Source organism: Limulus polyphemus, unplaced genomic scaffold (assembly GCF_000517525.1).
Source record: "Limulus polyphemus unplaced genomic scaffold, Limulus_polyphemus-2.1.2 Scaffold4869, whole genome shotgun sequence".
NCBI lineage: Eukaryota > Metazoa > Arthropoda > Merostomata > Xiphosura > Limulidae > Limulus > Limulus polyphemus.
The window spans coordinates 27039-42052 of NW_013670479.1; the positions used below are offsets into that span (position 1 = coordinate 27039).

Here is a 15014-nt window from a genome sequence, read left to right on the forward strand (position 1 = left end):
AGTGGTCGTAGCGTAAACTTAAAAAGTACGAACAAAAAAAAAATTATTAAGCTTTACAAACAGTCGCCCATAGGGAGGCGTTTCTGCTAGTAAACTTAAATTCTGGTACATGTTAGAGAGAATATCTTCGAATTCTGGGATAAGGTGCACAGAAACGCCTCCCTATGGGCGACTGTTTGTACTAGTAATTACTAATCGTAGTCTTCATACCTCATTGAAAAGCAATTTAAAAAAAAAAGTGAACATTTTCTAAAAAAAAAAGTTTTTTTCTGGGAAGTATTGCATGGGAAAAGTGTTTGGATTGGGCTGATATCAACTGTAATGCTCTTATATATATTAAAAGTGATACCCTTTATTGAAAAAATAAGTTTTTCTTAAGATCTCCACTTTTTTTGTTTTATATTTAAAAATTACATCAATAATTGTGAGGAGAGTACTTTTATTTAAAGTTTTGCTCTATTATAAAGAAATGGTTGTTGCACATACCACAGTTATTTTTCTAATTGTCTGAATCTTGAATACCCAAAGTGTGAAATTTTTTAAAGGATTTGTGATTGTGGTGCCATTTAATAGATGGCGCCACATTGTATTTATTATTTCGGTCACATACATATATAGATACATATATACACGCTATGTTCATTATAGTAAGATTGTATATTTCATACGTAAATACAGTATTAAGTAGTTCAATACTATTTCCTATACTCCACACCTTTTTAAAACATGTTTAATCAATCACTTAGGCTACATTATGTTGGATTTACTTTGACCCACTTCAGCATTTAATACAACTATTCAGTGAAAAAAACACAGTAAATGGAACAAACTGTCAGAAGTCCGATATCAGTCTCATGTTGTCTTCTGGCAGGAAAAAAACTGGTCAACAAACATCTACATGACCCCTGATCAGGAAGTTGTTAAGTTTTTTCACTAATCGCTGTATACGATATTGTGTTCTTTTATTATTACTGCTTTTCAATCATTTAAATTTCATGTTGGAGAGGTACAGCTGACTGAGTAATGTGAGAGATTTGTGCATATTTAGTACACGTTTTAATCAAGAATATAGTACTTCAATTGGAATTTCACTTGTTGCATCACCAGTTGTTACAATAATTAATCCTTTGTTACATCACCAGTCATTACAATAATTAATCCTTTGTTGCATCACCAGTCGTTACAATAATTAATCTTTTGTTACATCACCAGTCATTACAATAATTAATCCTTTGTCACATCACCAGTCATTACAATAATTAATCCTTGGTTGCATCACCAGTCGCTACAATAATTAATCCTTTGTTGCATCACCAGTTAAAGAGATAAAACCTTATTTAAATGGATATTATATTTCTAAATAAACAAAGCTTCGTAACAGCAAATTACCTACGAATTTGATTTAATTATTGCTACCCTAGCATTTTATAAAGTGCTTTAACAATGGCTTTCGTACAGAAACACTAGCATGTAAATACTTTTCCAATTTTATGCTGAAAATAGAAATGCAAAGTTACAATGTACGTGAATTATATTTGTATCACAACAATAGACAAATAACACATATTCCTCAACTGAGAACACCGTAACATTAAATAATTTTTTATGTTACAGTTTGTTTTATTGAAGTTTTGCACAAAGCCAAAGCTACGCAATGGGCTATCTGTGCTCTTTCCACCACAGGTATCAAAACCCGGTTTCTAGCACTGTAAGTCTGTAGACATACTGCTGTGCCACTGGGAGGCATGTATTAGAGAGAGAGAGAGAAGGGCTTTAAAACAGTTCAGTTACAAGATAAAATTTACTGATAATATGTCCTTTTTCTCTTTGTAATTACTTTAATATATTAACATTTTATGTTCTGTTTATCTTTAAGACACTTGGTGCAAGATAACAGATTTGTTTCTAGAAACATCTTCTCGGGAATTCCACATTAATATTGGAGGAAGATAAATTAACATAAAAGAAACTAAAAAAAAAGTGGTTACCGTAGCATAGCCACAGCTGGTTCGGGAGCTGTGTTCGATAGATTCCAGAACGTCAACACCAAGCTGCAGTAGAAGAGGGTCTCTCGTAGCTTGATATAGATACATTGCACTCTCTATGAATTCTGAAAAAAAAACAACAACAGCAATGAAGTGTGGTCAGGCTTAAAAAGTAAGCAAAAAAAAAATTATTAAGCTTTAAAGATTTTGTAAATAGTATAGACTTCATAAAATGTTTTATCAAATAATTTTACATGTTTGACAATTCTGTAATACAACCAAAGAAGTAACTATTGTTTCTAAAACAATATATATATGTCTTTGAAGACCGGACACATTCTGAAAACACAAGTTTTTACAAAAAAAAACGAAACCAAGATTTATGTAGCCTAAAATATTGAAAAATGAATGTCTTTATATATATTAAGAACAGCTTTTTTCAGGCCATGTTCAAATGATGGAAATCACTGAAGTGTTAATCGAGGATGTGCCGTAAACAAATGATAGAAATCACTGAAGCGTTAATCGAGGATGTGCCGTAAACAAATGATAGAAATCACTGAAGCGTTAATCGAGGATGTGCCGTAAACAAATGATAGAAATCACTGAAGTGTTAATTGATTTATAGTCTGGAATGAAAAAAATATGAAATTTTTTAATATTTTCAGCACAGCTTAGATTAAAGCCTCTCTTCCAGTCACTTCATCCATTTCACTTCGTCGAGCATCATAATATTCATCTTTCTGCTTGTCATCAGATTCAATTGTTGGTGCATAACATGATATTATTTAGACTTAAACTTTGTAGATAAAATCCTAACATTAACAGGATTCCAGATATTACTTCATCCTTCTCATTGAAACAGCTGTTGGTTGGTGAAAGTTTGTGAATATTTCAAATCCTTGTTTATTAACGAAAGATGTGTCTTTCTTCATTCTAATGGTTGAAAAGTTTGATACCATAACTTTAGCCTTCACTTTGCAGACGAAAATGTAACTGTTTTCAGAGCCCACTGCTGTCCTAAGTGCCACCATGCCACTGGTTATATTCTTTGACATGGTATTTATAAATCATACTCATAATCCCCTACTTAGCATTTTTTTAGAATATCTATATATCAACTATATCTATGCGTATCTTTATATCAAATATACTTCGACCAATAACTAGATTATTTAGTACACAAAAAGTGATAAAATGGCTGCCATTATCGTTTATATCATCCGTTTCTTGTACATCTATTATTCTTTCAATGCCATGATTTATATTGACAGTTTTAGCATTCGTATCACCGTAACATAGCCACTATGTGAAGATTAGATTCCAGAGATGTATGTTTGATATTGTTAAAACCTGGGATTGTTAAATGAAAGGAGTAATAAGAATCCACGCGGTTCGTTACTCCCAGGTGGCGAAACACAGAGAGAGAGAGAGAAAGCATCCATTACGTGCATAGTGTTTACCTACATTTTCTCGTTATCGTTACAAAAATCATACAGTTATTATACAGTTTCATATGAAGTTAGAAGGGCTTTAACTTATATAGTTCCAGCACATAATAGTGTACATATTTTATATCATTATTCAAATATTACTCTTCAGTGTATACAATAATGGGACTTAATATTCATTGATAAAACATAATAACAATGAATCTTATCAACACAATAATGGGACTTAATATTCATTGATAAAACATAATAACAATGAATCTTATCAACACAATAATGGGACTTAATATTCATTGATAAAACATAATAACAATGAATCTTATCAACTTATCATTGGCAGCTATCTTATTTAGATGCTGTTGTTATGAAAGAAAAAAAAAAGCTTTCATCACCGAAACTTGCATGTGAATTCCATAGAGCATTGTTTTGTAGAACTTATAAAGACCAACAGCTGACACAGCCAGCCTATTTTATGGCAAGATGTCATAAGGAAAGGATCTTAGTTAGGGTTAACAGTCATTTTAGTTTATGTAGTTACTAATAACTAGCCCTGAGCGATTTTTATGAGTCACAATAAGAGACAATTGTAATTGTTTGTTTGTTTCTTGTTAAGCTCAAAGTCCACCATGGATATAACACCTGGTTTTTCAGTATTATAAGCCTTCAGACTCACTGCTGAGCCATTAGGGTGCTAAAAATTGTAATAAAAATTAAGATATGCATATTATTTTAGCCTAATTCAAGTTAGACTATTTCAAAGTCATGTGTAAGTTAAACTTGCTGAATTGAACTTAATTTTTGGAAACTGAAACCACATTGAAACACAAATAAAAGTGTTTATAATTTATTAAAATATCTCTACGATTTCAGTGTACGATGCAATGTAAACTAATGACCTAATAAAAGGTGAATTTAACAATGTAACATATGTCTCAAATGATTGTTTGTTTGTTTTGAATTTTGCGCAAAGCTACACAAGGGCTATGTGCACGAGCTCTCCTTAGCTTAGCAGTGTAAGACTAGATGGAAGGCAGCTAGTCATCACCACCCACTGCCAAGTCTTGGGCTACTCTTTTACCAATGAATAGTGGGATTGACCGTCACATTATAATGCCCCCATGGTTGAAAAATTGGGACGAGGAATCAAACCCACGACCCGCAGATTGCGAGTCAAACTCCCTAACCACTTGGCCATCTCAACGGAAACTTGTTACCGTACAATGAAAACGTTTGATAATTTCTGTGCAAGATAACAAGGACTTTCCAGTTGGAATATCAAAAAGAAGTATTTAAAAACGCCATTAAGATACATCATACATTTTAATAATGTCTGCTTATATCATTTTTATATCTTCTTTAATTATTAATACTGTTTAACTTAGCTAATTTGTGACAACTAAGATACGGAATTATTGTTGCGAACGAGTTTACTGTGTTCCTCACCCGGTCTTAGAGGATATCCTTCTCTTTTCTTTGTGACATGACTATGAGGAATATCATAAAACTCTGGAATAAATCCATATTGGCGCCACACTTGGTGATAATTATACAGTGACTTCTGCCCCTGTTCAATGTCTCCAACAAGACTCTGAAAAGAAAAGCGATGTTTGAAGAATAAAACTCATTACAAAATAAACTAAAATGTCATTTAATAAAGACAGTGTCTTAAATATGAATGCCACTCAGAAATGACAGGATTTAAACATCTTCCCAGCATTCATATGACAATACCCTATGTGTATTCTCCTGTATGTTTTCCAGGTATGCCAATCTTGAAAAAATTACAATCATAATGTTTCACTTTGTACATCAATGTTGAACATAAGGATAACAAACTATTTTCCATTAACACAGGTTCAGTATAAATGACAAAAAATAGATAAATTTGATAGTAATACAATTTTAGTGGAGATGATAAGATGACTTTTCAAATAACTAGCCTTATTATGTACACAAACATTCTTTTGATGTCAGAAAGATTAAAAACTGTGTAGGAAGACTTTAACTAAAACCTTAAAATAATTGTTATGTTTTGAAAAACTGCAACAGTGTATGGTGTTTATGTATACAATGTATTTATATGATTTATCTACTTTATGTATTTGAATGTTACAAGTTAAACAATATTAGAATTACACTAATTATCTGTTCATCATGCTAAGCCTAGTTTTGCTATGTGGCTTTCAAAAAGAATATTAGAATTACACTAATTATCTGTTCATCAAGCTGAGCCTAGTTTTGCTATGTGGCTTTCAAAAAGAATATTAGAATTACACTAATTATCTGTTCATCATGCTAAGCCTACTTTGCTATGTGGCTTTCAAAACAAAATATTAGAATTACACTAATTATCTGTTCATCACGCTAAGCCTACTTTGCTATGTGGCTTTCAAAACAAAATATTAGAATTACACTAATTATCAGTTCATCATGCTAAGCCTAGTTTTGCTATGTGGCTTTCAAAAAGAATAATAAAACAAAACAAAAAATCATCATCATTATATATTATTATATTTCTTACACTTTACTGTTTACATAAGTATTTATAGGACACCAATTTCCAATGAAATTAATCATTCTTAAGATGATTAGTATATTAGAGGAAGTTCTGAGGTTTAAAAGGAATTTGGCATATGGAGTTCATCTGTTTATAAAAAATCTACATTCACCCTCACTGTCCTACAAAATACACACAATCTTGAATATAACTTCATGATTTTGCTTTTATTAAACAATAGTCGAAATCATTGCAATCATCCAATCTGTACGAGGAAGGCATGAAATTAAAAAGTAATAACAGATTAAAGAAAACAAAAATATATATACTTGTAGAGCACTAACAATAACGTTTTGAGCAGAAGGTCTTCATCAATTAGTGATTAAACAATAATTTATGCTTCATGAAAGAAAATGTAATCCAGTTGAAACATACTTGCCAAAACTGAGCACGTGTACTTTTTGTACATGAAATGTGGCAATACTAAAAGAACAAGTTTTCTTTTTTTGCTCATGTTTCGCATATATTTATATACAATGTTATCAAACTTTTTTCATGCATGTAGTTTCATAGCTATATATATAAGCAATATTTTACTTTAGAAATTAATTGTATATTTGTTGTTGGTTGGTTTTGAATTTTTGCACAAAGCTACACGAGGGCTATTTGCTCTAGCCAACCCTAATTTAGGGGACAGGTACTTTTGCTTGTTGTTCAGGGGTTGTGTTAATGCAGAATTCTGGTTTATATAGGCAGGAAATTTTAATGCTCTTAGCATGACTGAAATAATCAACAATTACTTTCCATGATGGGCGGTATAAGTAGCTCAGAGCTTTGGCTCCGAGTGAAACCAACAGTCCATGAAATAATTTAAAGTGATAGATTACTTAAACTTTATGTCACCGGGGACAGGTACTTTTGCTTGTTGTTCAGGGGTTGTGTTAATGCAGAATTCTGGTTTATATAGGCAGGAAATTTTAATTAAATAAAAAATAAAATAACCACTACATTTGGGACATGGGACCTATTGGTCCATCTTGGCTACCCCATCCTCTAAACTATTAATAAATAAATTAAAAAAAAAATCTTAAAGCCAGCCTTATCATTCATTCATATATTTATCAAGCTTTCTCTTAAACTCACTTACATTTACTGCTTCCACAACATCTGAAGACAACCCATTCCAAAGGCCAATCACCCTGTTAGAAAAATAAATCTTTCTTAGCTGAAGATGACTCCTACCTTCCAAAATTTATATTTGTGTCCCCTAGTCCTAACTGTTCTCACTGTTAAATATGAAAAAAGATGATGCACCAACACTATCAATTTCCTTTATAATCTTAAACAACTCAATCAGATCCCCTCTAACTCTTCTTTTTTCAACAGAAAACAATCTGAGAGATTTCAGCCTCTCCTTGTATAACAAGGCACCATTCTAGTAACCCTCCTCTGAACCCTTTCCAACAATTCAGTATCCTTACTAAAGTAAAGAGCCCAAGACTGAACACAATACTCCAAATGTGGCCGAACCAATGATCCATACAATGAAATTATAACCTCTTTTGACTTGTATTCAATATTTCTGTAGATACAACCTAAAACCCTATTTGCCCTACCACTAGCAACAGCACACTGCTTGGATGGCTTAAGAGACTGATCAACTATTACATCAAGATCCAATTCTTTCATGACACTGTTAAGGTTATAAATGTAACAAGAGCTACTGGACCAAGTATTTTTTTATGTCATGCAAATTAAAAATATCCCACTGCTCCATGCATCTTCTTAAAAAAGGCTCCGTACGCAAAATCCCAAAAGCTGCAGGAGTTCAGTAACAGGGGGTGAATTAGCTTTTCATTAGGCCACACCCCTAATTTATACAGTGTTGTCACCACAATAAAACTAATACTATTTGATTAGACTCAGGGTTTTCTTATTACTTATTCCATATTGGGTTTGTAAGGTAAAACTATAACAATAAAAACTTGTATATCACAAAATTACATTTCATTTATTTAGGTTACTTAAGGACTTCTGTGGTTGACAATGATTTATCCAAAATACTACGGTATTATAGTGGTTTCGTTTGAATTTGCGCGAGGCTACACGAGGGCTATATGCTCTAGTCGTTCCTAAATTAGCAGTGAAAGACTAAAAGGAAGGCAGCTAGTCATCACCACCCACTGCCAATTCTTGGGCTACTATTTCACCAACAAAGAGTGGGATTCACCATCATATTATAACATCCCCCCTATGGCTGAAAGGGTGAGCATGTTTGGTGGGACAGGAATTCGAACCAACGACATGCAGATTGAGTCGAGCACCCTAATCACCTGTCTATGCTAAGCCTTATTATAGTAAAAGTTTCTCTTCTTTTACATAAAAAATACTGAAAAAAGTGATTGAATTATACCATCATTGTAAAAAATAAAACTTTACAGCAGATAGCATGGAGAAGTGAAACATTGTTGTTAACACAACAGTATACATTACCTAAATAGTTCTACTCTTATACATTCACTAATAGTTTTTAAAAGATAAAGTTATAATTATCAAAAGTTTGATTTTCCAAAACTAATTGGTTATTTAAATTTTTATGTTGACCTTAAATTAAAGCTACTTGAAGAATACCAGGTTTTTACTTTGGCTAAGTATATTGTCTTGGTCTGATAAATATAACGGGTTATGATTATTAATTTTCCTTGGTTGGTTCGTTTGTTTTTAATTGTGCACAAAGCTACACAAGGGCTATCTATGCTCTGCCCACCACGAGTATCGAAACCCGGTTTCTAGCGTTGTAAGTCCGCAAACATATCGCTGTGCCACTGAGGGGGCCCTTGGTTGGTTAAAAAGTTACGAGTAGCTGCGTAGTTATAGATATAACACTCAAGGCATCAAAATTGTCGTAAACATGCTTATATACTCGTAAAGCGATTGTATGGAATAAAAAGGTACACAATATTTTTGCAAAAGTTTCACCATTTCTAAGCATTTCAACAGTGCAAGAAGTTAACAGTCAGTTTTACGGTATCCAGTATCCCATACACCACCGTGTATATAAGTGGTGTTCAAATGTTAGGCACTAATTACTGGAGGTGATGCGTACTAACTTAGTTAATCTGTTAAATCGGAAATTAGTGGGCATTACTGTTGAACAAGAATATACTTAGTGTGTGTGTTTAAATTTTTTTTAAACTAATGCGACTTCTGATATTATATTTACATTAATAATTTACCAGGTAGACAGTATATTTTTTATTGATTTATGCTTCCACAGTATACATTTTAAGTGCAACACTGCTATTTTAAATCTTATAATGTTGATGACACAATAATTTCAGTCGTATTAAAATATAATTAAGTAAAAAAAAAAAAATATCTGTCCCACGAGCAATAAACTTGCTGTCCTGGTAAGAACTGACTAGCCCTTCTGGTAATACTGAAAGAATTTACCTGATTATACCAAGTTATACCAGGAGAATTTACTAGGTTATACCAAATTATACTGACAGAACTTACCTGGTTTCACCAAAGGAATTTAATTTGGTAATTCTTGTAAAATAAACCAAGAATTATAAGAATTAATAGTTAGTCTTAAAAACTTCTCAACTTTTGATAAAAAAAAATTTAAACATACCAATATCCCTGGCCAGTATGCTTCCAACGACTGAAAGACCGGCATGGTCACTTGTCCACTGTTCATGCTGACCCATAAATACCAGTCATCGCGTTTCATATATTTTTCAATGGGTTGCCTGTAAGCTGTACAACACTATGTCAAAAGTTTATATTGAAGTTAATTAACACTGGTATAATAATTAATGATAAAACATAGTATCATAACAGAATGCAACAAATATTTACTAGCCAAAAAATAAATTTTTACCTAATGTGAAAAACTAGTATTAATGATTTATTTCACAGCTTATGTGAAAAATCTACATGGTGATCAGCTGACTGTTTTATGAGTTAATATGTTGGAATAATAAATTACAACAGTTTCTTATTATTTGAAGTCATTCTGATACGTAAACAACATGCGTGTTAAACATGCAAATATTTGAATTAATGACCACTACACGCATACAATTCAAATATTTGCATGTTTAACATGCATGTTATGACCACTACACGCATACAATTCAGATATTTGCACGTTTAACACGCATGTTATGACTACACGCATACAATTCAGATATTTGCATGTTTAACACGCATGTTATGACCAGTACATGCATACAATTCAAATATTTGCATGTTTAACACACATGTTATGACCACTACACGCATACAATTCAGATATTTGCATGTTTAACACGCATGTTATGACCAGTACACGCATACAATTCAAATATCTGCATGTTCAACACGCATGTTATGACCACTACACGCATACAATTCAAATATTTGCATGTTTAACACGCATGTTATGACCACTACACGCATACAATTCAAATATTTACATGTTTAACATGCATGTTATGACCACTACACGCATACAATTCAAATATTTGCATGTTTAACATGCATGTTATGACCACTACACGCATACAATTCAAATATTTGCATGTTCAACATGCATGTTAAGACTACTACATGCATACAATTTCAAGAACTAGAAGCAAAAATCCATTTATAAGAATTCTCTTGCAATATTTCATACACATCTACAGTACTACTATGATAAAGCTAAGAATTAATATACACAAGACAAAATAAGTGTAAAAAAAAACAGTTTATAGCTACAACTTTCTGAATACAAAATACAAGTTTTGGGGAAGCTGTAATATAACAAACATAAGTTGTATTAACTGAAATAAAACACAAATAAATGTTTTGATGTAATCAAAATTATTCATTGCAACTGGAGAAATTTTTTTTATTGTTTTTAAGACTAGCTGACCCCTCACACGGAGTTATGTACCAAAACAACACACACACATACACCTTTTAAGTATTTTTTGACTTACGAGATAGGAGAGAACTCAGTTTACCACGGCACTAAGATAAACCTTTTAACCTTACGTGCATGGGTGGGGGGTCAAAGTGCACAATCCAAAGCCTTTTATTTTATTATGTATTTGATGTTAGCAGTATGAATTATTATTAGAGGACATTAAAGCGTTACTGAAAAATAAACTCTAGATATGAATTTCATAGATTCTAGAGGATATGCAAATGCAAACTTTACAGTCCAACTTGAATCCGAGTCGGACTGATACCACCATTTCACACGAGACTTGTATTGTTTGAATAATTGGAAACAGTAATTTTGATTAATCATTTATTTAAAGTGACAATAGTTAATGTAATTGTTGCTCATAGACAATCACTGATGTTAATTAATTGAGTTAATCACCCAGTTCTTATTATATATACACATACCTACACGATGAAAAAAAAAAAAATGAACATGCCCCAAAGTCTTTATTCTGTGTCATAATAAGTATTACACTATTAGTGGTTAATTAAATTTTCCTGGCAATAATTATTGTCATTTGCATTGGATAGTTTTCAATGTATAACAGTTTAAAATGTATATCATTTCTTAAGACTTGGGGCAAGTTACTTCTGCTCCACTTTGTAGACATAACTATTTAAAGTGAAAAAAATCAGTTATCCGAAATGATAAATATTAGAAAGTAGATAGCGTAGTAACAGCATACAAAATTGTTGTGTATTTACTAACTGTACACGAAAAACTAGTAGGCATACAACAGAAGAAACAGCGCAGTTGTGATACAATCATGTTATTCTTGTCTATGGCCAGTTGTAGGAACGATAACATTCTTCGATAGTTTGTTTAGGCGGAGTATTCATGATGAAATTTAGATGAATGGACGGCAACTGCCTATTGTAGAAACACAAGTGTAGACGACGACGTTTCAGAAGTCTTCCGCCTTTCAAAAACGTTGTAGAAAAACAAGTGTAGAGGACGACATTTCGAAAATCTTCCAACCTTTCGTCTTCGACTTTCAAAATTTCGTCCTCTACACTTGTGTTTCTGCAACAGGCAGTTGTTGTCCATTCAACTAAATTTCAACAATGATAATATTGTATAATGATACTAAGTTATTGTTATATTTAAAACCAGACTAATAGTGTACCCCATGAAACAACCATCCAACCAACTACTCTTAAGATCTTGTCAATTCACATAAAAACTACATGCTATGATGTGGGTGAACTGAGATTTGCTCGTTAAGCTGAAACAAGCTTCTCTGAGCCCAGTAATAAAATTAATTATTACATTATACGATATATAAAACAAGAACTGACGTAACTACTAGGTTAATTCAATTTTACGTATTGGGGAAGCTGTGACTGGCTCTTTAGTTTTTAGACAGAAACATGAAGGTCAAATGTTCAACCTTTGTAAGAGTCTAAAGTTTACCTCATTTGGCTCTAATCGCTGTGGAGGAATACACAGGTCTGATGTGGAATTTAGCTACATTAGGCATTTTTCCTGGGAGAAAAGGCAAGATCACCCTGATTTACCAATCAAAAGTGCCATTTTATTGATACAACGACAGGTCAGGATGTCACAATAAAAAACTAATACGACCACAAGTCAAGAATCATTCCTTTGTACAGAAAAAGTTGAGATTGAAAACTTTATGTCAGCTTAACCTATGATAGTTCAGAAATTCAGATAGCAGGATAGGGTTAAATGTCACAGTGAATCAGGTCATGACCTAAGTTACTAATTTGGATGTAGTTATTAATGGATTAGTCTTAGTCTGCCAAGTATCCAAGTTTTATGTAAATTAACAGTCTTAAGAGTGATTGGATGTTTCACGTGGTACATATATCATAATAATTATACTATAATATCAGTTATAGAAGTTGGGATGATGTTGCTTTGAACAGTTTTCTGTTATATACCTACAAATTTTTCACTTGCATATAGCAGGAAATGTTGAGATTAGATATCTCCCACACTGTCTAAGTTACTATATTTCATTTTAAGCAACATTTTCCAAGCTTCGATGCATGGCATATAGTTATGTTTGTTTGTTTTGAACTTCGTGCAAAGGTACATGAGAGCTATCTGCACTAGCCATCCCTAATTTAGCAGGGTAAGACTAGAGGGAAGGTAGCTAGCTATAACCACCCACCGCCAACTCTATGGCTACTCTTTTATCAATGAATAATGGGATTGACTGTCACAATTATAATTCCCCCATGGCTGAAAGGGTAAGCATGTTTGGTGGGATGGGGATTCGAACCTGTGACCCTCAGATTGTGGGTAAAGAGCTCTATGCACCAGGCCATGTCAGGCCTCTATACCTGTAACATATATTTTGAGATCTATATATTACCATTAAACATCTCCATTAATTCAGGAAGCTGAAGTAAGATGGCACCTTTAACAAGGTATTCAAAGTATGAATCAACCCCGGCACCAATTCCAGAATCAACAGCAGTCCACTTGCCATCCTGAGAGTTGATGTGATTTCCTACCTGCAAAAACAGAAAAACACATGTACATTATTGGTTGAGATACTTGGGATGGAACACCGACAGGATCGGCTAAAGCCACAATCTACAAAAATGTAAAAGATTACACGAATATTGGTACTTTCACAAAATTTTACACTTGGCCGAATGAAGAACGAGATAATTAATTTGAAATACAAGACCTGATTATCCTACACACTAACAGCTAATACAAAAAGTTCGTGAGGATCAAATGTTTACATCAAAATAACATAGGACGCAGTCCGTATTACGGCTTTTAATAGCCAGCTAACCCTCCAAATATATTTTGGCTGACCTTGTAACCATGAAAACAATAACTCCAAAAGCATTAAGTACATCTTCACGGAATTTGACAAGCTTGTAGTAAACATTACAGGTCTAATTTTTGATAAAGTATTCTTAAAAAAGATTTGTCTTAATTCACAAAGCCTTTACTGACATGGAGAGAAATACAATATAATTACTTCAAAATACGATATATATATATATATAATTACTTCACAATACGATATAATTACTTCAAAATACGATATATTTAATTACTTTAAGATATGATATATTTAATTACTTCAAAATACAATATAATTACTTCTTTTCATAATTCAGTTTTTCATAACATCTAAAACCTCCTAAATGAACACCACAAGTTTTTACCGTAAAACTTTACAGTTATCTCTTCATTTACATAAATCTCATGTCAAAAATGCAAACAATGACCTGTTAAGAAACTCATTAACAAGTCTATTATGGACTTTTAGAAGAAGCCTTTTTTTTAAATATTTCCATTTTGATATTCTTGTGAAAAGAATAAGAGATTATTTTATGAAAATTATTTTGTTAATAAATTTACAACCACATTAAATGTTACATAGTTTAACACGCGGGAGGAGTTTGAAACATATAAAAATGCAGGAAGTTTTAAACATGGAATCAAATAAGGTACAAGTATATATACAGACAGACACACACACACACACAGTGACATGGAATCAAATAAGGTACAAGTATATATACAGACAGACACACACACACATGGAATAAAATATATTTTGTTCAGGCAAGTGATTAATAAAAATGAAACATCTTTAGAATTATCTAAAACAATTTTTATTACTATTAATTTAAAACAAATAAATAAAAACATACACACAAACACAAAAGCATAAATACTGATTTTGTATTTTCCATGGTACTCTTCTCTGTGTGTGTGTGTCTGTCTGTATACATACTTGTACCTTATTTGATTCCATGTCTCTCTCTGTGTGTGTGTGTGTCTGTCTGTCTGTATATATACTTGTACCTTATTTGATTCCATGTCTCTGTGTGTGTTCATCTGTCTGTATATATACTTGTACCTTATTTGATTCCATGTCTGTGTGTGTCTGTCTGTATACATACTTGTACCTTATTTGATTCCATGTCTCTGTGTGTGTGTGTGTGTGTGTGTGTCTGTCTGTCTGTATACATACTTGTACCTTATTTGATTCCATGTGTGTGTGTCTGTCTGTCTGTATATATATATTTGTACCTTATTTGATTCCATGTGTGTGTGTGTGTGTGTCTGTCTGTCTGTCCGTCTGTATTTGTACCTTATTTGAT

General features: G+C 32.4%; 1 protein-coding gene across 1 annotated transcript in view; it reads right to left on the reverse strand.

The window, feature by feature from the left end:
* LOC106471797 (ER degradation-enhancing alpha-mannosidase-like protein 2) overlaps window positions 1-15014 on the reverse strand; it is a 31774-nt gene that overhangs the window by 3620 nt on the left and 13140 nt on the right. Inside the window, exons 5-8 of the mRNA XM_013932421.2 lie at window positions 13256-13397; window positions 9571-9695; window positions 4880-5024; window positions 1989-2110 (exon numbers count right to left, since the gene is read on the reverse strand). Of these exons, the coding sequence (XP_013787875.1) occupies window positions 1989-2110; window positions 4880-5024; window positions 9571-9695; window positions 13256-13397 (534 nt within the window). The remainder of the gene's footprint in view (window positions 1-1988; window positions 2111-4879; window positions 5025-9570; window positions 9696-13255; window positions 13398-15014) is intronic.